Here is a 26,273-nt window from a genome sequence, read left to right as displayed (position 1 = left end):
GCATTTACAACACTGGAAAGTTGAAGAAGCTTCTGAAGAGCACTTATATTCATTGTTACTTATTGAACTTCGAGTCAAAAAGTTTTTTCTTTCTTTTCTTTTTCTTTCAATTCAGTCAAAAAAAGTTTTTTTTTTTTTTTAGAATATAAAAAAAAAGTTAAACAGCCATTAATCAACTCATTGGCCACAACACATGTATGTTCAGCATCAAACTAAAGATGGTAATGAAAACATAAACTATTAGAATGTATAACTGTAAGTTTAAATGTATTTTATTTTAAATTGATTTGTAGTAATTGGTATTTATTATTTAATTAGTTATTAGTGATTTTTTTGAGTACTACTGACCCTGTTACAATGTAGTATCTGTCCATAGCTACTTTTTCGACCTATTGAATAGAATTATTCCAAATATTTTAGAGGCCCCGGGCGAAATTTTAAAAAAAAAATAGGTTCCTATATGAAAAATTTAAATTTAAATTTAATAATACTAAAAAATAATAATATCAAATAACACGAAATACGATTAAAAAAATTTCAAACATTTTTTAAATACAAAGTAATCATGACAAAAAATTATATTTAAATGTTGCTTTTTGTAATTCTATTAGCTGCTCAACTTGTTTTTTTTTTTTTCTTTTTTCACTTCCAAGATAAATGCTTTTTAGGTAACATTATATAAAACAATTTTAAAAATTGTGTATAAGGAAAGAACAAAAACACCTAAATATTTTTAAAAAGTTCTGCATTACAAACATACAATAATAAGTAACAAGTGGAGGAGATAGAAGCTATGGGAAATCTTGCCAAATGCCACTATTGGTGGAGGTATAGTGGTTGCAGATTTCTCTGGTGAAAAAAAAAACCATGGTCTAGCTGCTAAGGTAGCTTCATTACTCCCATGCATGCAATGCAAGGTGAGATTACATAATGGAACAAGCGTTAGGGTTGTCGTCGCTGAACATGTAAGTGATGCGTTCTTCAGCGGCATTAGGCGGAGGCAGTGCCTGCGGAACATTCTTAACATAACCAGAAGGCGCCCTCTTATCGTACGCCTGAGACGCGTAAGGATAGTAGACGAGGTTGTAGGGTACGTATGGCCACATTTCTGCCCTTTTTCCGGTGCTCTTTACCTTCCGAAGTACCTTGTTTGGATCTATGAACCCACTCACTGTCACCCTGCTTTGTTTCCTGTTCACCTCCACACTTTTCACACCTAACCACTCAAATTTACCATACATTATTTACATACCTAATTAGAAACCTTGTCGGATATATAATTATATAACTAATCTATGCTGTCGTTTATCGAAAAGAAAAAAACATTTAAAAAAAAAAAAAAAAGAGAGAGACATAATAATTTTTAAAAAAATTTATATTGCACCTGTACCTAAATCTTACATAATCAAATTAACCCAATTTCGTTCGGAAATAACTGTTTCAAAAGTGTTGTCTCACAACTTCAATTCCTCCGATACAAATGGGGTTTGACCAAAGTCCAATTATATTAGTTTTATCTGGCAGGATACAAATACAATTCGTGCTAAACTAGAAAATCAGGGTTTCTTATTCACTCCAGAGATGACAAGAATTTTTAATTCATTTAATTTTCATCAAGAACAAGAAAACAAGGCTTTCAATTAAATGGACAAATATGTATGTGTGTATGAACATGTTTTCGGTTTTCCTCTTTAAGTTTGCGCGCAAAGTATATGCATGGGATCAAAAGTTGATAAGGGACCTGGCCTGGTGGCTGGTGATATATATATACACACATATATAGCATAGAGAGAGTGTGTGTTACGGTAAAAAGTAAAAACCACTAACTGCACCTTTCATGTTTTTGACAGCACTCTTGACTCTTCTTTCACACCCATCACAGTCCATTTTCACCTTTATCTCAACTGTCTGCGAAAGAAGGAAACCCAAGCGTATATATGAAGATCTAGTACGTCTAGCATAATAACCACTAATTAAAATCACAAACATATATAATACGACATAGAAATTAATTAGCGTACCTGCATTGGTTTCCTTTTCTTTCTTCTGGTGGTGATAGTGCAGAAGTTTGAGAGATAATCCAGAGCTCCCATTTTCACCTCTCTCTCTCTCTTGGGTGGCAAGCAAAGCAAACAAGCTAAGATGGTGAGATGAAGAGAGAGCTTAAGAAGAGATCAAAGACAAGAATTTTGGGTGTGTGTTGGGGCGGTGGGTGGTGGGTCTTTGACACCTATTGCTAGTTGGAGTGGTTTATAATAAGGTGATTTGTGGGACTTTTAACTTTCGATGGCTAATTTTATTTTGGAGCCCAACTATATAACGCATTTGCCCTACTCTTTCATTTTTAAACATTTAATTGGGTAGTCTGAAAAATAATTGATCACGGCACCGAAACCAAGTCATTTCAACATAATCACTAGAGATTATTGGATCCCTTCAAGAGGTGATTTAGAAATATGTCAACCAAGTTTTGACTCACCATATAAATCAGCCATTCAATTAGCACAACTATTGATTTCACTATGTGCACTATGAAGAAAACATATCATGTCTGGCTAGCCCACTTTGAAAGTCTTGATATTGCTTCAAAAGTAGATAAATGTTCATGATAGAGCTTATAGCTTATTTTATAAATTACAAATAAGTTAGCTATATTTGGTAAAACATAAGGAACTTAAAATAATAGTTTATTTTAAAACACTATCCGAAATAGGTTTTGAAATAAGATAGTAACTAGTAATTTTTAAACTTTCAACTTGCAAACTTTTATACTAGATATCCCAAACAGAGTCAAAAATTAGATCATTAAAGGTATAATATAAATTGTTATCTATATCTGCCATTGAATTCTAAAACCCTATAAGAGGGTTAGATTACTATGTTCAAATGTACTAATAAAATATCTAGTGAAGAAAAGAATACTGTGCATTGAAAAAAAATATAAAATAATTTAAAGAAAAATGGAACCCACAAAGAAGGCTAATGTGCCGTGAAATCATGAGTACCCAACAATGCTTTTGGGTATTATTATTATTTAAGAAAATGGATGTATGAATATTGGGATATATGTTGTAAAGTACTTTTGTGTTTGCTTTCATTTTCATTAAGTGGGTGTGGGGTTTGCTTTAATCCATTTAATTATATGCCAATCGATTCAATAATTGTGTTGTGTCGTCTGATTCTATCCTTCGCTCCACCAATTGCTTTCAGTTTTTTGGTTGGACTTTATGCCCCCATTTGCGCATATACTCATCATTTCGGTGCATTCTTAGACAACATAAGATAAAATAATAAAACAGACAGACAATATCAATAAATTATGATGCACAAAAACTCTTAACGGTTCTGCTTCCTTGTTTTGAAAACGTTCCCACGTCCAAAACTTCCCAAAACTTGTTTTGTGGTCAAAACAAATCAGCATAATTTCCTTTGCAAGCTTTCAATTTGCATGTTCCAGTTGCTTTCTATAGCATATTTGAAAACCATATCAGACTTTTTTTCACAACAAAAGGGAGAAAATTCTCATCAGGTTAGACTTCAGAGTGAGTGCAATAAGAACTTACAATGTGTTTTTAACCAACTGTGCATCTTTATTATGTGCATGAGCTGCTCTGTAATTGGACCTTCTTAAGTCTTTGGCCTCGCAAACCATTCCAAAATGCAGTTGCATTTACCGCTTTTTTGCCTGGGAGCTGAACTTCCAGTACCTGAATGTAAAATTGATGGTTGCAGTTAAAGATACAAGTCTACCACCAATGTTAAATACCAAGCACAATTTGTAACAGGAATTGAAAAGAGAAAGGACAAGATTCCTCACTTCAAGTGCTGTGCCCCCACCACATGGAACTATCAGTGATCCTTTACTGAAGAACAGGTCATCGGCTTCACCATCCTGAGCTATTCTGCTGTTGTAAACCCTCGTGGTGATGATTTTCAGTTCTACAATGCTATTCTGATTACTTTTCGAATCAATGACCGCAAGTCTGGCTCGAGTTCCGGGCCACCCTGCAAACGCTCGAACCTAAAAGCTAGGATAGCATGTCATTGATTACTCGGCAATCAAAAGAAAAATTATGAGCATACCTTGTTGTGAAGGACTATTGCTTCTTCATCAAAGGATAGCCATGACTCGTCAGGACTTATCTGCAGGACAAGCCAAAAATCACCTAACCATCTTACATCTATGTAACCCGAAGAATTTTACAAGCACCACATTCAGACATCACACTCAACTTGAAGATAGCAGCTCTAATATGTAAATCATGCATACAGATATATTAAATTCTCAAATAAATATTTATAAAGTTACTCTGTTCATAAAGCTTTTCTTGCTTTTGCAGTGACTTCCCATCATTGTAACTAATTCCACTAATAGGTTATATACCTTTGGAGCCAGGGTAGCCATAGAGTCATCTTGGGCATGTGCTTTTACCCTAGCTGACCCATCAAAAATTGAGGGAAGCTCTTGGATTAGAAGTTTGGACCCTACATATTATCATAGATCAACATTTCAGAGCTGCTTATTAACATCTGGTAGCAATGCTTTGAGAAAGACCGTATAGAATGTTAAATATTAAAAATACAAAATTTTGTAATAATTTAGTCCAGGGATTGTCAACTGTATATCTGAAAGCTTCACTTTGAAATAGCAATAAATCAAAAGAAAATGAATGCTTATCATCAGGTGCCAACTTATAAAAAGCACGAATAAGAAACAAATATAAAGAAAGTGACCTAGAGCAAAGAGCAGCTCAAGTAATTCTGGAGCCTGCAAAAAGAAATTTAAATCATTAGTCTAGAAAAAAAAATTAACTCAAAAAAATGAATTTTGGTAAAACTTATGGAGTAATTGTTTAGATAATGTTAGTAATATGCAAGAATAATTGAAGTTTACTGAACGATCCTCTAATTCAAAAGATCCCATAACAAAGAACAGGTTTGTCACACCCCAAACAGGAAGGAAAAAGATCTCATTAAAGTTAATCACTGTTACTTTTCAACATTGGACAAAAATTCAGCATCACAGAGTGGAAATAGGTTTCAGATTCATAATGCAAAGAAAAAGGGGGAAACACAGGAAAAGAGAGATAAAATCATGAGACCTTTATTTTATCATCAATTTCCACTTTTTCACAGGCAATAACTGGTCCAGCATCAAGTTGGCGGACAGTATATGCTAATGATACCCCTGTTTCCTTCACACCATCCTGAAGAAATAATATTCAAAATCTACAATTAAAAACTAAATCTAAAATACAAATACATTTAGATACTGTCATTAAATATTCATGAGGAATGAACCTGCAGTGCTCTTTGAACAGGGGCAGCACCACGGTATAAAGGCAGCAAACTTGGGTGTACATTGACAGTTCCTAAAAGATAATTACAAGATTGGTCAAACCAAAAAACAATATTGGGTAGTTGCAAAAGACATACAAGCATTGTAAAATATTCAATAGCTCTTTTTCTCGAAATTGAATAAATGGGTAAACTTGGAGATAGTTACCAATCATATAAGAAAAGCATCATGTCTGAAAGTAAATTAGATACTAAGATAGTCAATTGAAACCCTATCAATGTAGGCTTTAATGCTTTATTGCCAATTTTTTTTCTTTTTCCTTTACTAACTACACTTTCTATTTCGTTTTAGGACCATCTCTATCATGAATCAGCAATACTTAAGATGCCTGAAATGCCACTCATCATTAAGAGTAAAAAGTTTTTGAACTGACAAGAGCGAGCCATTGTCAGGAATTTTTAACATAATGGGGCTCATCCTGGATCTAGATAAGGACTTCAATGAAGTCATGTCTATGAAGCAACATTTTCAGAATGTAGCAAATGAAAAGTGGAGAAAACCCCTAGCCATTCTTTGGCTCCAACCATAGGAAAATCAAAGTAGTTTTTACAAAAGCAAAAGCTAGTAAAGTATTTAAATCATGGAGACAATTCATTCACCATATCAGAGGAGCTCCACAGGAACACCCATGGAAAATGAAAAGTGAGTTTTAACTGTGAAAGGTAATAAATATCTATGTACTAGGTAAGCATTGTTTCACCAAACAAACTATTGCATGTTCCCAATCTTCTGTGAAAGAGATTTATATTCATTGTTGGAATCAATTGAAAGCAGCCAAAATATGTCCTTCAAGAGTTATGTTATGGCATTAGCTTGTATTCTAGTTAGGAAGTCATGCTCTAAAGTTGGCCAATGACAAGGGGAGAACGAGTTATGAGTTCAAATCCACTATTCCTCCCTTAGAGACTAGAGCCACACACCACGGCACCACCCCCATAAAAAGAGCTTCTGTGTTGGAAAACATCCGCATTCAAGTCTCAATTAAAGAAACAGAAGTGTAACACTAGGAATGTTTCATAGAGGAACTCAGGAAATGACTCAATGAGTAGCTAAATTTACAAAATACTCCATAGTACAGTAATAGAAAGCAATTTTGACTCACCCTTTGATGGAATGTTTAGAAACTTTGTTGGCAAAATGTTCCCGTAAGCAGCAGTGACACAAAGTTCAGGCTCCAAAGATTTAAGGTTTGAAAGAAAGGGTTCCTGAAATAAAGACACTTACCTTATACGATGTCCTCGTAAAATCTAGTACTATCAATTGCTAAATGAAAAAGAATCTTCATCATCCAAGGCATACTATGAGATCTAACACTTATCAATAAGGGAAAGCAGAGTAATAGAAAACTCAGTACAAATTTTACATCATCAAAAAGAGATTACATGCTTGCAAAACACATTGAAAATCAAAATTACCTCACCAGCTTTCACAGGCGTGAAAATCAAATCAGATGCAAAGCCTCGTTCAAGAGCATGCTGTGCAACTGGTGAAGGCATAATTTTCCTTCCTCTATCTCTTCCAGAAGGAGGCTGAGTGACAATTGCTGTAACCTGAGCACCAATATCCCCCAATTTCACTTTTTACACAATCTTCAATACTAAAACTCTCAATTCATGAACAACATGTTCATAACTATGTCCGAACGAAATAAATTGATGAGGTACTACTTATTTTAACACATCCAGCAGTTAACATCAAACTAGAAGTTAAGACTACAGGAATTTCACGCGGCATTGATAAATACCACAAGGCATCATTGACTCAGATACACAACCAACCTAGAAGTCGGTAAAAAGTGTAACGAATCAAAATTGATATAAGCGAACAGCCAGAAAATGTGCCGAGTGGAACATAAGCAAAATTGGTTAGAGAATTCCAGCATAGTTCGTGATATTCACTGTAAATTCGAATCTTAGATAAACATTATTTCGAATTAAATTAAACTACCAGTATAAAACTGAGAAATATAAGTGTGTAACCAATAATACCTCAAATGAGGAGTCAGGGACGGCTGATGCATCGAATAAAGCATCGAGAACTGGTATAGATACCTGTGAGATGCATTACCAGTGATATCATCTATCTGCAAATACTGAGATGCATGGAACAGGATAATGGGGTAGTGGCGTCTACCTGAGGGGAACCTAAGAACACAACTCGGTTCTTCTTGGAAATGGACTTCACTGCACAAGTAGTAGTAGAATAAGAAGAAGATGCGGCGCTGAAGCAGAAGAACCGCCGTATCATCACCGACGACGATAGCATCATCCTCTTTCTTACTCTTCCGCGGCCGCGCTTTGTTTTTTTCGTCCGTTCTTATTTTTGTCAATCCGAAAGAGAAGGGTAGAAATGTAAACAAAAACCTTTTCATATTTAGCCTTTTTTCGATAAGCTTTTTAATAAAGTCATTTTGCAATAATAAATTATCAACTAATTTATCAAATATTTTTTTTACAATCAGCAACTATTTACTAACACCCATTAATCTGTAAAACAAATCTGATTATAGTTTAATCAAATTAATTTTGAGGCACATTTAGTTCGTTTGTTTTTTTAATATTAATAATGATTAGCGTCTTTTTCTCTCCTCTATTTTACTTTATTATTAAATGCAAATATGGAATGGAATGAATTAAAGTAAATACAAATATTTCAAGGAGGACCCTTGCCTATTATTAGTGAAGATAAAGATTGGTTTACAAGTAAACAATACTACTAATATATCATATGTATATATCCATCCAGCTCCTTGCCTATGTTGTTTTTCGTATCTCAAAAACAACATAGCCATTGAACTCAGTAGTCAGTGCCTCAACCAGAAGGGATCATAACCTCTATATTGCCGTTAGTTACTCCAATCATTAGTCTAAGGTAAGGTAACAGTTATCCTCTCCAGCATGCCACATTTCCTGCTCACACACAAGGCACAGCCTGAATGGGGTTTACATCTGCAGAACTCCATATACAGACCTCTAATTCAAGTTTCCCGGAAGGATTCGCGTATGAAAATGGGACGAGAAGGAAATCCAAATCCTGTGGTGTAAACCCGGCTTCAATCCTGCCTGGAAAATTCTGGGCGAATGATTTCAGCCTCAGAGAGCTGCTTCCTTTTTCTGAGACGAGATCGTATGAGTAATGGCTTTTTGTGTTGCTTGGGCGGATGCTGGTAACCATCACCCTATGCCCAATAGATTCAGTTCCCCTGGAGAGAAGAAACAACATGCCATCTTGTTCCGCTTGCAGTACAAGGAAAGGTTCGTTCTTGCCCACACTCACGCGTATAGGACAATCGTATTGGAAGCGTCTCCCTGAATCCCAGTGTCTGCTGCTGAAATGATGTGACAGCTGTATTGACGAGTCCATAAAATCGCAATTCCTAATGGGGCATACACATGGTGCATAGGCGCAGGACTCTTCATGGTCTTTCCTATTCACATAATCCATGGTTGCTATGCATCCATATTTCACGTTTCCACAAGGTGCTTGATTGGAATTAGCAGCCACAATATTCTCACCAAGAAGCCCTTCATCGCCATTAATGTGCACATTTTCCTGAGGAAAGATATCAGCAATGCATTCATGTAAATAACTTGTCATAGCAATACAACCAGGCAGCGGGTCACTAAAATCAAGCTGATAAATGAGACATTGTAAGGATATCAAGGTCTATTTTAGTTAATAAACCTAGGTTACAACATGAAGGATAAATAAATACCTCATCTGCAAGGATATCTTCATTTGCTTGATTATCCATATCCTACCAAGTAAACATTTCCACGTCATTAACACACCTAATAAATGAACAAAATCTAGCAAAAACTAAACAAATGAGATATATCAGCTTCATTTAGCAAAGCTTATGATTAATACTTTGGCTATCCATGATTTTATTTCATAATAATCTTCACTAAACATGTAAAAATAAATTATTTAATTTATACTGAAAATAATCATATTAGATAAGCTTTACCAATAATACACATGATGACATGATGATGAAATAAGCCCAGAATACGAAATGCACATAGTGCTTCTTTTTTAAGAACTTAAGGAGTACAGATATAATTCTATTTTACAGCAATATGGAAGTAGTTGAGCCTGGGAGGATTACTAGTTTAATACATTAGAATCCAAGTTGCATGATCTGTTTTAAATGTCTAATCCCATTGATGTGTTCAGAACAAACCTCATTCATTGGCTCCATAAGTCTTAGTGCATCACAATTGGTCAGTGCCTGGTATCCCATTGAACCCATCCCAAGCCCTCTTTCCTTGCAGACACACTGCATTAGAACATTGATATTGAATAATCTGAAAATACAGCATTATCATAAATCAAACTAAAATTGTTACCTCGCCTAGCCCATAACCTCCAATCTCTTTTTCTAGCTTTTCTCTCTCAGTAATTTCCTCTTCGCCCCATGAGAATAAACAGGGAAAAGCCACTGGGGCTAATTCATATGCTGCTCTGACAGCGATGCTCTCATAGTAAAAGAGCTGTAACCCATTGAAACATCAATATAAATGTCAACTTTTTATAGTGGATAGAGAATGTGAGTTAATAGATACTAACCTGGAGAAACAGAAGACAGCCCCCAACTGCACGTTGCTTTCCTTGACGATAGCGAGAGACCTCCCTTACTAACCGATCAAGCAAGAATTTTCCCCAGTTGTATTGATGGATCACATCCATATTTGTCAAGAAATGGAGAAATGAAGGACTGACGTCCAATCTTGCAGTAGGGCACAATAAAGTTCCCAATACATAAAGCACAAAAGATCTCTTGAAATCTTCTCCTGCATCTGGAGATGTCAGCTGCTCCTCCAACAGGCGCACAGAAATCCCACGATTTGTTGCATTGTACTTCTTACGCAGTTCTATAATTGATTCATCAGGTCCTGAATTAACTACATCTTCCCCACTAGCAGCTAATCCCATAACAAGTTCCACATCCCGTGGAGTTAAAGGAACCCTCTCACCACAAATTTCTAATGTGCATCTTACTGTATTAAATCTTTCCAACAGCCAAAGACACAAACTCCGCCGAAGTGTCCGACATCTCAGACCGAGAATACTCCCAAACCCCATGCTCTTTACAGAAGCCTTCTGGTCAGATGAGAGCCGTTGTAACACATGTAATAAACGGCCAGGGGAGCATCTTGTCACTAATTTACTCTGCACAGAATTTTACCCAACATTCATATGAATAAAAGTAACTAATGATAATAAACATATTTGAGTGACAGAAAATAAAAAACTAGCTAACCATGCCAGGGGGTGATATGAAAGAGGCGATGATTGAAGAAAAAAAAAAACCCTCACACGCATACACAAAGAAGTAGAAAGTGTCCAGTGAAGGCATTTAATTTAGATCTTTATGTTCTCTAAGGCCTGATATGTGTCTATATCAGCTGAAAGTAAAGGGTAAAAAAGTGCCAACACAAAAAGACACTTTAAATTGTTGAAAAGGCCTGCAGTTTTTACCAAGGTGTATGGATGCCTTTGAAGGATAGGAGCTAGATACTGAGAGGGTTGCTGGGTCCCAGTAGGCATGGGGTTGGTTTTAAGTTATCCTGGCTGTATTGGGACTGATTAGTAGTTTAAGATTAGTTTACATTCTCTATAGAGTTAATTTCAATTTTAGTCCACAACTATGGTGACATTTCCACGTATATTTATACTGTTTTCCTTGACTGCAAGTAATGTTCTGTTTTAAATAGAGAATTCTCTGGTTCCTGGATATTTGATGCTTTCACTTCTTCCCTGTTACCTCCTGTGTGGTGACTATGTCAAACCCTCCCCCTTAAAAGGGAACTAAAGGATAAACAAATAAATAACAACCTGTTTTCTTGGCTTAGGAGCACGAGCAGGTGCAGTGCTCAAGTATTCATCCCACACTTCACGGGCACGAGTAGTGTATTTTGCTTTCTCTTCAGGGCTCATCAGCTTCCAAGCATCTGATGCTGCTTTCGTGGCCTGTATACAGACAGGTATTACAGACGAGCATTTCATTCCTTTAGAAAGACTACCATAATGAAAACGTAAAAGAGAAACATAGTCATCTTATAGTTTATTGATAAGCCACAATTGCTTACAGCTTTCAAGCCAGAAGATTCAGGGTGTGAAGCACTGTACTCTTTGATAAACTCGCGGCTAACATTATTTCAAAAGTTAGTATGGCGGCACCATTATCTAGAGCATGAAAACAGAAGGAAATATGAAAAAGCATCTCGAATTCAACTGATGAACGTGTTACCTAAAATGCACCCAAGAACAAGCAGGACGAGTATACTCTACTTTTTTATTCTTTTTCTTGCTCCCTTCAGCCTCACTCTGATCTCCATTCTTTCTCTTTCCCATTACAGAATCATCTCCTTCACTTGGCACCTTAAGAGTTTGAGCAAAATATATAAACAGGTAAGCTTATGTCCATTTACACCCACAAAATGGATAAATACTAGTAAACGGAGTAGCATTTTTCTACTTCTTTAATACATTGCATGCTGTTTGTTGCTCAAATTAAAGGTAAAGCTGTAAACAGGTATTTACTACATTTCGTTACTCCAAAATAATAAAAAATAATCAAACACTTCTTCTTTGTGTATCATAAATTTATCTCAAATGTTATTTGCATTAGATCATGAACCGTTATTAAACTAACACAACATATATACACAGAGGCAAAGAGCAAATAATAACTGGAGATTTCATGAAGAGAATTCTCATACTCCCTCCGCGATATAATTCATTAAATTCGCCATAAATCCATCAAAAGAAAATTACAATAGAAAGTGAAGAAAGTGAAAATTCAGGAGTTATGAAACGAAACCATTGTCGGGTGAGGAGAAGAAGCTTTATGGTTGAGATCAGGTGTAGGAGACTCCAGCTTGGCGAGTGTGATAATTTTAGGGTTCCGGCAGAATTTCAGTAAATGAAGTTCATGCTCGTTGTGTAATGCCTGATCGACAGAGAGAAAGTGCGTTCCGTCGCCGTCGTTGCTGGCTTGCCGCCGTTTCAGGCTTTGCGGTCTTTCAGCATTTTGTGCATATTAGGGTTGTACCTCTCCAACTTGCATAATGCATACCATTGCACGGCCCGTTAACCGTTTTTTTTTTTTTTTTTTTTGAACAAGCCGTATTTTTTTTGTTAAACCGGTTTCTTTTATACTTTGATTTCTTTACATACTACTCAATAAAGTAAAAACAAAACCAAAAAAACAACAAAAACAAAAACAAAACAAAACAAAAAGAGTAAGATGTTTATTCAGTTAATTCTCTTTTTTATCCTATTTTTATAGTGGTATTCTTACTGTTTATATCCAAAAAATTATCAAAATTGATTATCACTTAGTGTGTCGGTGTCACTTTTTGTCATTGTTTAAAAATTTGTTAAAAAGTCATCTAATAGGGGTGTAGGTTAGTAATTTCCTTTGTTATGTTTTTCTCGACGTATATAGCTAATTCGGAGCAAACCTGTTAGCACTAGTAACTCAATTGTATGACTAGTTTAAATCCAATATAACTATGAAATTGAAACAACAATCCTATTAGCACTAGTAACTCAATTGTATATAAGACACTACCAACAAAAAGAAGCAAACAAACAATGAAGACGAAAACAATGACAAATCTATCTAAAAATAAATTAACAAAATTTAGATTAATTCCAATAAAAAATAGTATTGGCTATCTAATACGAAGTATCATACTAACTACAATAAACATTATGATTGTGTTTGGTTCGCACGTGGGAATCGGAATTGGAATGAGTATCAAATACTTGGTAATAGTAATGAGTTTTGGTGAAAGTATTTTGCATGTTTGGTAGTATGGTTGAATGAGAATGATTATTAATAGTTGAAAAAGATGAGGATATAAGGAAAATGAAAATCTTAGGGTGTGTTTGGTTGGGGGGTTTAGGCATAAGGTATGGGTATCAAAGTGATTGTTAGTGTTTGGTTGATAGGTTTTGTGAATGCTACTATGGGTTTGGAATACCCCATTAATGGCAAAACCCATACCCTTATTAAATAAGGGTTTCATCTTCCTTCATCATTTCTTCCCCAACTATTAATAATCATTCCCATTCCACCCAACTACCAAACATGCTAAATACTTTCACCAAAACCCATTACCCTTACCAAGTATTTGATACCCATTCCGATTCCGATTCCCATGTGCGAACCAAACGCACCCTTATTTTATTAGAGAATGAATTTTGCTCTTTCGATGGTTCAGGTTCAGGCCCTGGGAAAAGAAACTTGGTCCTCGCCTGAAACTGATACGCTTGTGGAAGACTGCAGAGACCTCATGCGCCAATTCCAAGCTTGTGATATCAACCATGTCTTCAGAGAAGGGAATCAATGTGCAGACAGGCTGGCTAATTTAGGCCAAGACAACCAATGGGGTACTACACTGTTGATCTCCCCGCCCGATGAAGTCAAGAACTTGCTTGAACGTGATGCTAAGAGCATTGCGGCTAGAAGAATCTACTAATCCTCGGGGTCTTTGACCCCTCCGAAGCACCCAAAAAAAAAAAAAAAAAAANACCCAAAAAAAAAAAAAAAAAAAGAGAATAGATTTTGCAATTAATGGGGTAATCAAAATCCATAGTAGTGTTCTAAAAACCTGTCAACCAAACAATAACAATGACTTTGATACCCATTCCTGATAGCTAAACATGCCAACCAAACACAACCTTAGATTTGTTTTTAAAAAAATGCAAAACATTAATTTTAATGTTAACTATAATAAACTTTTCCTATGTAATCTTGCATTGCATTGATATATACTTTGAATTACTTATTTAAATATTTAAACATTAAATCAATCACGGCATGTAAAAACTAGTATAATTAATTAATACTAAAATAATTTGTTTATCAATAAGTAATATACACAATCTAAAATAAAAGACAATTGTAAATTAATTTTCTTTATGCTCATTACTTTGATTTCATGAGTCATACTTGCACTACTGCTCCTGAAACATACATGAAAACTCAATTAAATTCTTACATTCTTAAAACTTGCAATTAAACACTGGCGTTTCTACCGGTCCTTAATGCAAACTTCCAACCTGAGCTCACCACAAGAACCAGTAATATCTCTGGGAATCAGAAGAAACATCCTCAAAGGTGAAAATTGATTCCAGCTTGGGATGTTTTCAGCCACCGAGTCCATTTTCATAGTGGTCTCCCCACCCATTGCCACAAGTTCGTAATGGAACCTTCTGGCTGACGATCTAGGTGCAATGCAAATCACATTCACAGCACTGCCAAGACTGCGCCCATGATGGTTGACCACAAAGATGATCCCTTCAGTCCTCTCCCGAAGGTATAGGAACCTCTGGGTTTTCTTGAGAGAGATCGATTTAGGGGAATATAAATCAATGGCTTTGGCTGAATTATGGGCGGTGCTAAAGTGGGCATATAGGTCGTTGGAAAACCCAAGAAAATGACAAGTTCGAAGAGGACATGAACAAGGAGTATAGATGCAAAGAGGCTCGTGCTCTCTGAGGTTGCTGTAACTGAGAGAAGCATTGCAGCCGTACCTTGCATTTGGGCATGGAACTTCCACTGATTCTAGAACCTTCTCGAGAGCTCGACAGCGGTTGTTTCCAATTGGGCAAGAGCAAGATGGACAGCTGGAAATCTTAGTGGAGCAAGATGCACATGCTATGTGCCCATTCTCACACTGCATCATCATTCAAAAAGAGAAAATAATATCAAATAGGTCGCTAAATTTATAAATTGTGTAACTAAATCAGTGAGTAATTTGAGTTTAAAACATTTCAGTCTACTACAGGGTCGGATTTTAGGGCGTGCAATATGTGCAACAGCAGGGCCTCAAAAATGTATTTGTAATTATATTAGCCAAAAATTAGGTTTTTTGCATTTCTTTCCTCTTTAATTCGCAGTTTATTTATACTTTGATAGTGACTCACTTATTTACCAGTACAAGGCCACGCAAATAAATAAAAAAAAAAAAACCCTAGTCTGCTATAGCAATGAAAGGAGACTGAGTACTGATACGACACACGATCCAAGACCCTAACTCCACCACAAAACTCACAAAAACTAGCTCATGAGTGGAGGTTTGACCCCAACTTAAAATACCACTCCGCAATCTCTTGTGGAGTCGATGTGGACCATATAATGCGACTGAGTACATACTATATAAGTAATATGATCAAATAATACTAAAAAAAAAATGGAAAAATGTGTCAATGTTTGATGGGTTGATTAGCTTATTTGGCAGTTTAGTTTGGGGAAAAAATGGATGTGAGTAAAATATGAGAATGATGAAGAAGTGCAGAGACCTGAAACACGGGAATGGTAAGCGAAATGAAGCAGATAGGGCAATCCAAAACATCCGGATCGGTTAGAGTCACAGAAATCGATCTTTTCTCACTCATACCCTCTGAAACCCTATCATTCGTCCCCGTAACGTCTTCGTTTACCGGCGCCATTTCGTCCATGGCTGTGGTTTCTCCAGGTAGAGCTTCATGACCGGAAAGCTGAGCAGTTACTGGTACGCTTCTTTTGTTTACGCTATTAGCTTTGCTGCCATTGATGGTAGTAGCATCAGTTGAGTTCTTCATATTTTTGGGCTGTTGGAGGAAACGTTCACAGATTCCTTATTTATAGGCACACAACTAAATAAGTTAGCGGTTCAGTTCACATAATTAATCAGGTCAAAATAGCCGTGACAATTATAACAACAGTTACAAATTAAATTAAATGAAGGTATTAAATAGTAATTATCATATAATTATGGAATATAAATTATACCTTCAAGGAGCTTCAATATCCACTAAATATGTCATGATTGGAGACCACCGATTATATCATCTCACCAATTGTGTTGTTCCATCAATCAAAACTATCATGTCGCCTTTTAAGCTCCGTTACCATAAAATGTTAGACACTTACCACCTGTTTGGTTTGTAAAAAATAATTTTAAAAAAGAATGAAAATAATTTTAAAAAAGAATGAAATTTATGGGTACATTTGGAAACATGAAACATGTGTTATAGAAAATTATTGTTTTTTTGAATTTTTTTTTTAATGTTTGACTAAATGTTGTAAAACTATCGTTTTCTGTTTAGTTAAAAATTAAAAAATTACATTTTAAATGTTTAGTTCATTTTTCATTATCTTTACAGTAAGTACTGTTTTATTTACCAAAGACATTGTGGTACATCCAGTGTCCCGATTTACACTCTTATATGAATGATGGGAGCGGGTTTGAGCCTCACTAGGTAAAAGACTGCTTTAAGTCTTTATTTATAAATAAAAAAAAATGTCATAATTTATTTCACGGTAATTGAGGAGTTTTCGTAAGTGTTATTAGGAAAGAGAAAGTAGGTGGAGGAGAAAAAAAATAACAAAACAAATCAAACTATAAAAAAAAATAAAACAAATCAAACTATAAAAAAAAAATAAAGAATTCAGGCTTTGTCCGGCGCAACTAACGCGCCCTGGGCGCGCTGTGCCTTGTTGCAGCTCACGCAACGACTTTTGGTTGTTTCAAAATTTTCTCTTTCCTCCATTTACTGTACTATAGCAATGATCTCATTTACTCTCTCTCATGCTTTCTCTTACATCCACATCATCAAGCATTGTATATCCATTGTTATATATTATGTACGGCCAGCAGAATCCATTTACAAGGTAGGATTGGGGCATTGAGCAGTACCAAAACTGCAACATCCGTTCAAATACATTTACAAACCAAAACCCCACCTACACACATACAATAGAGTTATGGTCAGCAACACACCAAACTCCCAACAAAAACAAAAGAAACCTAGACACACATATGTGTCCATTGAGTATCATGAGTCCTTAATGCAAACTTCCAACTTGAGCTGATCACATGAATCACTAACAACATCACCCGGAACCAGCAGAAATATCTTCAAAGGTGTCAATGGATCCCACCTTGGAATATTCTCCGCCATGGCTTCGAGTTTGATAGCCGTAGTCTCCCCACTGGTACCCTTCATCACAGAGGTCTCCTCTTCGCCCTTTGCCACAAGCTTGTAAGGGAATCTCCTCTTCGAGGATCCGGGCGCAATGCATATTACATTCACAGCACTGCCAAGACTGTGTATATGATGGTTCACCACAAAGATCACCCCTCCACTCTTCTCTTGAAGATATATAAACCTCTGCTTTTTCTTTAGAGAAATCTGTCTAGGAGAGTTGAGAGTAATGCGTTTCGCTTGAACGTGTTTGTCAGTAAAGTGGGTATATACTTCCTTGGAAAACCCGAGAAATTTACAAGCTCGATTTGGGCATGAACAAGGAGTGTGGATGCATGTTGGCTCGTGGTCTCTAAGCTTGCTGTATATGATAGAGTCCTTGCAGCCGTAGGTGTTATTTGGGCATGGGACTTTCACTGCCTCCACAACCTGCTCAAGAGCTCGACAGCGGTTGAATCCAATTGGGGAAGAGCAAGATGGGCATTTGTTGATGAGTTTAGTGCAGCAAGATGCACATGCAATGTGGCCATTCTCACACTACATTATCAATTAAAAAAAAGAAAAAAGATATGAGCAAAATGTTAGATACAAATAATCTAACCATACAAAATAGTCTAACAATCTAATGTAATTTTTTTGCTGGCTATGATAGGCAGGTGAGATTTACTACCTGTCCCAGACAGGGGTTTACCTGGCCTGGTGCACACTTTCAGATAATAGTTGTCTGATCTGTTTCCTTAAACAAAGAAAGGATAAACAATTAAGTATAGAGAGAGACCTGAAAGAGGGGGATGGTAAGCGACAAGAAGCAGATAGGGCAATCCAAGACATCCGGGTCGGTTAGAGTCGCAGAAATTGATCCTTTCCCTTTCCCACTCATCACACCCTTTGAAACCCCATCCCCTGTAACAGCTTCGTTTTCGGGTTCTTCTTCCTCCTCCTCCTCTTCTTCTTCTTCTTCTTCTTCTTCTTCTTCCTCCTCATCCGCCTCGAAGTCATCGTCGTCTTCTTCTTCTTCTTCGTCTTCTGCTTCAATATCCTGATCGTGGGCAGGTTGGGGAGGGGATTTAGATGAAACAAGGGTGGTTCTGGGTTTCTTGGGTGTTTCACGAAGGGAAAACCGAGTGGTTACTGCTATGCTTCTTTTGTTTTTGCTACAGCTGCCTTTGATCGTAGCATTAGTTGATGACTTCTTCATTTCTTTCATTTTTGGTTTCCTTACTTAGGCATGCAGCTTCAGATCGAACTCTCAAGTATGGAGATTATTGATACTTTGAGGCGTTTAATTTGGTTGAAGCATCATATTGAAACAATTAAGAATCAAAGAAATTAGCGTGTTTAGTGAAGTGCGGGGTTGACGACGTGTACGTGTGTTATTCTTACCTTAACATCTGTAAATTGAAGTGGAGATAAAATGACACCTGGTGTCCATGCATGTCTAGGTAATATGGAAAAGACGTAGTGCATTATGTGATAGGAGCTAGGAAGATACTGATGATATATCCGATCGTGGTTATAGCCTTCTTCAATTTAATAAATGATTTTTTTTACCTTAACTTTTAGATGGTTGATTATTAGAGTGAACACTTGGGGTGTGTTTGGTTGGGGGGTTTAGGCATAAGGTATTGGTATCAAAGTGATTGTTAGTGTTTGGTTGATAGGTTTTGTGAATGCTACTATGGGTTTGGAATACCCCATTAATGGCAAAATCCATACCCTTATTAAATAAGGGTTTCATCTTCCTTCATCATTTCTTCCCCAACTATTAATAATCATTCCCATTCCACCCAACTACCAAACATGCTAAATACTTTTACCAAAACTCATTACCCTTACCAAGTATTTGATACCCATTCCCATTCCGATTCCCATGTGCGAACCAAACGCACCCTTGGTAAATACGGAGTAGTTTTTAGAATCACTTCAGAAACCTGAAAACTTTTTTTTTTTGTAAAATGATATTCGGGAAATGAGTTATTTTTTAAAGGTATAAGAGTTAAATATGTTATTGAATTTCTAAGGAGGATATTATAATTGGGTTACTCAACTCAATTTTAAACTAAAATATCGATTATACCCATTAATCATATGTACCTTTCCTATGTGTGTGCCATTTTTTATTTTGTAATTTGTACTTTTCATGTAATAAATTCAGAAAAATACTACATGCACTGATGCACCATAGGAATGACAATGGGTCAAGGAAGGACTTCCCGGTCCTCGAAGGCAAATTATTGCATGGACCATGGTCCACACAGCTGTGTGGACCAAAAATAAAAAGTACATTATTTTTGTACTGAAGGTACATTATTTTTGTACTGTAGATACATTATTTGATAGTATATATCAAATAATGTACCTTCAGTACAAAAATAATGTACCCTAAAATAATGTACCTACAGTACAAATATAATGTACCTTCAGTACAAAAATAATGTACTTTTTATTTTTGGTCCACACAACTGTGTGGACCATGGTCCATGCAATAATGATTGGTCCTCGAAACCCCACTGGGGGCGGAGATAGAATGCATGTCCACGGCCAACATTTAGTCAATCTAGTATCTCTATTTGACATGAAGATTAACAGCATCAGAAATAAAGCAAGACCAGCAACACCAGTTAAATTACATTAACAACCTAAAACAATCCAGTCCTCTACACATTATATAAAATAATTGTGTTCAGTTTAGCTAAATACCAATGTTGTCCTTGTACATATGCAGACTGCCCTCCTGGAGTTTTATTTGTCAATTGTCATATATGCAAACTTCCAACATGATCTGCTCTCGAGTTTCAGTAATATCACTCGGAACCACAAGAAATATCTTCATAAGGGTAAACGGTGACCACTCTGGGACATTTTCCGCTAGTGATTGCAGTTCGAAAGTGGAATCACCATCCCTTGCTGTTAGCTTGTAAAAGAAAGTTCTCATTGATGATCGGGGCGCAATGCAGACTATATTGATCGCACTGCCAAGACTGCAGTCATCGTTATGGTTGACTACAAAGATAGTCCGTGTAGTACACTCTTGAAGATATACGAACCGCTGGTGGTTCTTAAGAGAGATCAGTTTAGGAGAGTTGAAAGAAAAACGTTTAGCTGAAGATAAATGGGCACTAAAGTGGGTATATACTTCCCTCGAAAAGCCAAGGAAGTTACAGGTTTGAAGAGGGCATGAACAAGGAGCATAGATGCATGTAGACAGATGCTCGTTTTGATTGCTATAAATGAGAGACTCCTTGCAGCCATACCTTGCATTTGGGCATCGGACTTTCACAGACTCGAGAACCTTCTCAAGAGCCCGGCAGCGGTTATACCCAATTGGCCAAGCGCAAGATGGACATTTGTTGCTAATATTAATGCAGCAAGATGCACATGCCACGTGGCCATTCTCACACTATATTATCATCCAGAAAGATAAAACGGATGTGAGCAAAATGCATTCTATTGCCATATGAAAGATTAGCACTTTAAATTCAGCCAGAGTATGATCAATTGATCATGGATTGCAAATAATTAAAATAAAGTAGTATAGCTGCACAAAGCTTCTTAAAAAAAGCATCAGAATGAGTTCACTATAGCATTTGACACTAAGACACTCCCATATATTGTTAGAATTCCCTCTCAAGTCTCAACCCCATATGCAGTCCTCCCTTACCAGTGTGAAATGATATAAGGGAATCATTAAAAGCAAATAAATATAAGTACAAAAAAAATCACACAAAAATAAGCTCTGGCATATAGGCTAACCCATATATTGAACCCTAATCCTTTGCCGACTAGGATCACTATGCATGATTTAGCCAGCCTATACCCGCGAATAGGGGCTGCAGGTTTCCTCGTTACTCAAAAAAGTTAGGATCTTTACATAAGGTGCATAAGTCTATTTCAGCCTAAGCTGGTTTGAAGTGGCACAAGGACAATCAAGGATCCATAGAAGTGGATACTACCTACTATTAGAACATTTTGTAAGGATATTAATACTTCAATAACCCTTTTGAATGTTGCACATAACTCCTTCAATTAACAAGCCCTGCCTACAGGTTTGACAATTCTAAAATTAGGGTTTTTTTTTTCTCCCAACAAAATTGCGAAGAAAATGTTCCAATCTTTCACGCAAACACACATATATGAGCACAATTGAGAAGGATAAAGAAGTACAGAGACCTGAAATACGGGAATGGTAAGCGAATCGAAGCAGATAGGGCAATCCAACACATCCGGGTCGGTTAGTTGCACGCAAATCGATCCTTGCCCACTCGGATCCTCTGAACCCCGATCCGTCTGCGTAAAATCTTCGGATCCCGGCACCATTTCCTCAAACCCATCCTCATCGTCCTCTTCTGCTTCTTCTTCTTCGCCTTCACCTTCCTCCACCTCCGCCTCCTCTTCGTCTTCTGCTTCTATCTCCTCAGGTTCAGGAGAAGGTTTAGACGGAACGGTTCTGCGTTTCTTGGGCGTGGGCGAAAGAGACGGGCTGCGAGTACTGGGTCCGGCTCCCAAATCGTCCTCAAAAAGGGAAAATTTAGTCATTCTTGCATATGCTGCGCTTCGTCTGGTTACGCTATCAGCGCTGCTGCCTTTGATTGTAGCTTTAGTGCAGTTTTTCATATCTTAGCTTTAGGGGTAAAAAATACACTCGGGGGTTCACACTTGCCTCTCTGAAGTTAAATCAAGGTTGTGATTTTTCTGGAAACCACACTTTACTAATGGTGCGTTTCGAGAGTAGGAAAATGACTTCTGAAAATTATTTTTTAAAAAATGAATATTTTTTGGAAACCAATTTCATTTGCATTCTGAAAAACTGTCTTTGTGTGTTTGATTCACTTTTTAAAAAATGAATTAAATTGTATAATTTTACATTTTAATTGTTTTTTTAAATATAAAATAATAATAATAATATATAAAATAATAATATTTCTTTTAAAAAGTAACATATGTGGTCATTTTGGTCAAAAATTTGTTGAAGTCAAGTTCGGAAGTCATTTTTCGGAAAAATGACCTCATTTTTCTTGGTCAACGGAAATTGTTTTCCGTTGTTGACTTGCATTTTTTAGGCACTGCCAAACACCAAAAGTCCAGAAAATGATTTCTAAAAATCATTTTTCGGGCTATCAAACACACCCTAATTTTTGCAAATACCAATTTTAGTTTTACGAGTATTAAAGCATCTATATTAGTAATATTTAAATTTTTTTGTGAAACCTATAATGAGGTGAATGATAGAAAATGAGGTAATTAGGTAAGAGTAGACATTTTGATATCTTGTAAGATAAAATTCTTGGAGACCGAAAGATTTAAAAAAAAAAATAAAGAAAACTTGTTGTTGTGCACGTTTCGCGCACAACAAACGTGCACGGGTCTATATTTTTGTTCTTTCATAATTAAGATCACAATTCCGTTCTCTTCCGTATCCTTCTTAACTCCTGGAATGGGACATTGAAACAGAAAGTTAAATTAAATGATATTGAGATTAACATTCAATTCATTATTATTGCAAACTAAATGTCTGTTTTTCATATTAAACATTGAATGTGGTCAACGCATTTACGACGAAAATGCCCTCTCACAAGAACCTGAAAACAACGCTGGCTCCTATAGGTATTTATTAATGGTAGAAAACAAGTTCCATCTAATAGCTATTCAAGAAGAGTTTTATGGAGTAAATGTAGAATTGAAGATCCCTAGAAACCATTTAAGAAATTATTGTTTTAAAGAATACTAGAACATTGATATAGTTGATAGGAAGTATGATAAGAATAATAATTTTGGAAAATTTTTTATTATTGTACCTACATAAACTTAATAGTTAAGCTTGAGTCACATAGACCGATCCAAGAAAATAACTGAATCAAGAAGACACAAAAAGAATACTCAATACTGAGCAATAAAAGAGTTCAACAAGGACTATAATTAATATTTGTAATATAATAAGGATTAGGGCTATCTTTTATATATATATATTCTTATGTACGTAGGTCACCGTATAATTTGCTACGGAAAAGGGGGCGAGTTTAACGTGAGAGGAATTGTCATATTCTGTCTTTATTCCTACATATACTACAGCGTATCTTTCTTCATCGTACGGACTACGGAGGATTTTGCCTTTCCCCCTCTCGCTGACTCGCCGCCGCCACTGCCCAGATGCAACCTTAAACGCTTTCATGAAGAAACAAACATTTAAACACAAAGTGGCTCCTTCAACTTCACCTTTGCTTCAATAGATTCTGTGAGACTGTGAGTATTTGCTGAAGTTTATACTCTCTGTGTGTGTGTGTATAGCAATCCATGAGATTGTTATTCTATCTCTGTGCTGCGATTCTTGAATAAATAAGTTGTGGATTTGCGAAAAATTTCTGGGAATTTTATTACCAAACTGTTCTGTTGGGGGATTATTGAAGCACACTGTTCAATTAATTTGGTAAAGGTTTAATCTTGTTCAAATGGAATCGATATTTGCTGGAACTAAGGGTTTGGTGAAGAATGATGGGGCGTATTTACTGGATGCTATTCTGCCATTGCTGAAATTGATTTGCTTGACTGTTATTGGCCTGATTCTTGCACACCCAAAAACCAAACTTGTCCCCAAAGCCACTTTTAGGCTGCTTAGCAAGCTTGTATTTGCTTTGTTCTTGCCCTGCACCATATTTATTAACCTAGGGGAGACAATTACTCTCCAGAATTTTACAAACTGGTGGTTCATACCTGTGAATGTGATCCTTAGCACTGCAATTGGTTGTTTATTGGGGTATTTGGTTGCAAAAATATGCAAGACACCACCAGAGTATCTTAGGTTTACTGTGATTGCCACGGGTTTTGGGAACACGGGCAATCTTCCTCTCGCGATTGTGGGTTCGGTGTGCCACAGCGATGATAATTTTTTTGGTCCTGATTGCCAGAGCACTGGGGTGTCATATGTGTCTTTTGCCCAGTGGGTTGCTGTGATTCTGGTTTATACGCTTGTTTATCACATGATGGAGCCCCCGGTGGACTACTATGATGTTGTGGAGGATGGCGTTGAGATTCAAGAACAATTACCGCCTGTGAGTGATCTGAGTAGGCCGTTGCTTGTGGAAGCTGAGTGGCCTGGGATGGAAGAGAAGGAAACCGAGCATTGCAAAACGCCCTTCATAGCAAGGACTTTTGCGAGTGTCTCGAGCATTTCACAAAGTTCAATTGAGGAACTTGAGTTCCCAGAGGAAGTAGGTTTAAAGGGTCCAATGTCGATTCGTTGTTTGGATGAGGAAGCGGCTCCGAGCACCGTGGAGTCGATTAGGTGCTTGGTGGAGCCACGGGTGGTGAGAAAAATAAGAGTTGTTGCTGAGCGAACCCCAATCCAGCACGTCCTTCAGCCCCCAACATTGGCAACACTACTAGCTTTCATCGTTGGAATGGTTCCTTCCTTGAAATCCATCGTTTACGGGGATGATGCTCCCCTGTCCTTCATCACAGACAGTTTAGACATAATGGCGCAAGCAATGGTGCCTTCGGTGATGCTGATTCTCGGGGGAATGCTGGCAGAGGGTCCAAACGAGTCTAGACTTGGCATTAGAACCACAGTTGGCATCATTGTCACAAGACTTCTCGTGCTACCCTTGGTGGGAATCGGGGTGGTTGCCTTGGCCAATAGAATGAGCATTCTGATCCCCGCGGATCAGATGTACAGGTTCGTGCTTTTGCTGCAGTACACAAGCCCGAGCGCCATCTTGTTGGGAGCTGTGGCGAGGTTGAGAGGCTACGCGGTTAGTGAAGCCTCAGCACTTCTCTTCTGGCAACATGTTTTCGCATTGTTTTCTCTGTCAATGTATGTGATCATCTACTTCAAACTACTGTATTCTTATGTTTAAGCTCAGCTTATTAATTAGATGCCCTTGTTAGCATATACCTATGTTGTACTCAATCCATAATATGCAGACAGCTAAACAGTGAGTATTTGATTATATCTGATGATATTTCTGTTATATGAATATAAATGTGTAATCCAACTATCAGCTTAGGCTTTAGTTGAGACATAACATATGCTTTAATTTGGTATTATAGTCAATCCTATGCAAAGAAATTATGGTTCATGTGTTGGCGCTTCAATTATTTCTGTAACATTAAAGTACCCCAAATCCTTATAGAGTCTACAATACATATAGTAGCATTAGCAACACCCGCCAATAACCCATTACATATTAGAATACTGAATTGAAACATGTATATAAAGGCTAACTTAAGTTTTTTTTTTTTGTCCAACAATCTTATTCTTTAAAATTTTATATTTATATATACATATTCAAATCTAATTAATCTCCAACCAACATAATGAACAAAGCTTCAATTATCCCACCAAATTGCCACAAAAATAAACATGATTAAGGGTCAAATAGGTCACTTAATTGCACACTAAATTGCAATTAGTCATCGAACTCAAAAAAATACAATTAGATTCTTGAACAACACAAACTCATGTAATTCAATCTAAAATGACTTGTTTACAAGAACATTTGTTGACGTGGCAGTTACAAAGTTTAAAAATAAATATTAAAAAACACTCGCCAGCCGGGTACCTTCGTCTCCTGACCACTATAAAATTAGGATTGAACTTATTATTCATAATGTAATAAGTACTTAACTTTAAAAAAAAAAAACAATAAGGACTTATAACTTAAATAATGTAATAATAACTTTTTTTTAAAAAAATAATTTATTATTCATAATGTAAGTAGAATTGGGCTTCCTATTCCCATATAACAAGGATTCCTAATATGAGTCAATCTGGGATTCCTATTCCTGGTAGGGTTGCTAATCCAAAATATATATTAATAGATTCCATACGCGAGGAGAGGACAAACTATATTCAGCAACCATATCGATATTCTTTCTAGATTCTCCCTTTCTCCCTCAATAGTCATACAATCAACATTATCAACGGTCGGAA

The 26,273-nt window shown here is 36.5% G+C and overlaps 6 protein-coding genes across 6 annotated transcripts; 1 reads left to right on the top strand and 5 right to left on the bottom strand.

Annotated features, from left to right (window-relative positions):
* Positions 1–720: 720 nt before the first annotated feature.
* On the bottom strand, positions 721–2,351 carry LOC116000000 (heavy metal-associated isoprenylated plant protein 21). Its single transcript, XM_031239989.1, has 3 exons — positions 2,022–2,351; positions 1,833–1,908; positions 721–1,216 (listed from the first exon to the last, which is right to left on the bottom strand). The coding sequence occupies exons 1-3, from the start codon at positions 2,091–2,093 to the stop codon at positions 924–926; spliced, it is 441 nt and encodes a 146-aa protein (XP_031095849.1). The 5' UTR covers positions 2,094–2,351; the 3' UTR covers positions 721–923.
* An 859-nt stretch (positions 2,352–3,210) lies between these two features.
* On the bottom strand, positions 3,211–7,668 carry LOC115998538 (methionyl-tRNA formyltransferase). Its single transcript, XM_031238129.1, has 12 exons — positions 7,493–7,668; positions 7,348–7,410; positions 6,775–6,909; positions 6,462–6,564; positions 5,302–5,372; positions 5,103–5,207; positions 4,735–4,768; positions 4,385–4,485; positions 4,084–4,143; positions 3,818–4,021; positions 3,564–3,707; positions 3,211–3,464 (listed from the first exon to the last, which is right to left on the bottom strand). The coding sequence occupies exons 1-11, from the start codon at positions 7,625–7,627 to the stop codon at positions 3,594–3,596; spliced, it is 1,125 nt and encodes a 374-aa protein (XP_031093989.1). The 5' UTR covers positions 7,628–7,668; the 3' UTR covers positions 3,211–3,464; positions 3,564–3,593.
* Positions 7,669–7,991: 323 nt separating this feature from the next.
* On the bottom strand, positions 7,992–12,465 carry LOC115999972. The gene is made up of 9 exons (XM_031239954.1): positions 12,189–12,465; positions 11,616–11,746; positions 11,455–11,512; positions 11,201–11,335; positions 9,932–10,534; positions 9,712–9,855; positions 9,546–9,641; positions 9,075–9,116; positions 7,992–8,911 (listed from the first exon to the last, which is right to left on the bottom strand). The coding sequence occupies exons 1-9, from the start codon at positions 12,189–12,191 to the stop codon at positions 8,273–8,275; spliced, it is 1,851 nt and encodes a 616-aa protein (XP_031095814.1). The 5' UTR covers positions 12,192–12,465; the 3' UTR covers positions 7,992–8,272.
* A 1,895-nt stretch (positions 12,466–14,360) lies between these two features.
* LOC115998819 lies at positions 14,361–18,895 on the bottom strand. Its single transcript, XM_031238478.1, has 5 exons — positions 18,126–18,895; positions 17,201–17,884; positions 16,965–17,105; positions 15,680–15,970; positions 14,361–15,054 (listed from the first exon to the last, which is right to left on the bottom strand). Exons 1-5 carry the CDS (start codon positions 18,552–18,554, stop codon positions 14,410–14,412), a joined length of 2,190 nt encoding a protein of 729 aa, XP_031094338.1. The 5' UTR covers positions 18,555–18,895; the 3' UTR covers positions 14,361–14,409.
* Positions 18,896–19,908: 1,013 nt separating this feature from the next.
* LOC116000405 (E3 ubiquitin-protein ligase SINA-like 7) lies at positions 19,909–21,976 on the bottom strand. The gene is made up of 2 exons (XM_031240485.1): positions 21,518–21,976; positions 19,909–20,747 (listed from the first exon to the last, which is right to left on the bottom strand). The coding sequence occupies exons 1-2, from the start codon at positions 21,959–21,961 to the stop codon at positions 20,097–20,099; spliced, it is 1,095 nt and encodes a 364-aa protein (XP_031096345.1). The 5' UTR covers positions 21,962–21,976; the 3' UTR covers positions 19,909–20,096.
* A 1,374-nt stretch (positions 21,977–23,350) lies between these two features.
* Positions 23,351–25,335, top strand: LOC115997883 (protein PIN-LIKES 2-like). Its single transcript, XM_031237304.1, has one exon. The coding sequence runs from the start codon at positions 23,794–23,796 to the stop codon at positions 25,195–25,197; it is 1,404 nt and encodes a 467-aa protein (XP_031093164.1). The 5' UTR covers positions 23,351–23,793; the 3' UTR covers positions 25,198–25,335.
* The last annotated feature ends 938 nt before the right edge of the window (positions 25,336–26,273 follow it).

The sequence above is a fragment of the Ipomoea triloba genome, chromosome 12, assembly GCF_003576645.1.
Source record: "Ipomoea triloba cultivar NCNSP0323 chromosome 12, ASM357664v1".
In the NCBI taxonomy this organism is placed as follows: Eukaryota; Viridiplantae; Streptophyta; class Magnoliopsida; order Solanales; family Convolvulaceae; genus Ipomoea; species Ipomoea triloba.
The sequence above is the reverse complement of the archived record's forward strand: the minus strand, read 5'-3'. Positions and strand labels throughout refer to the sequence as shown.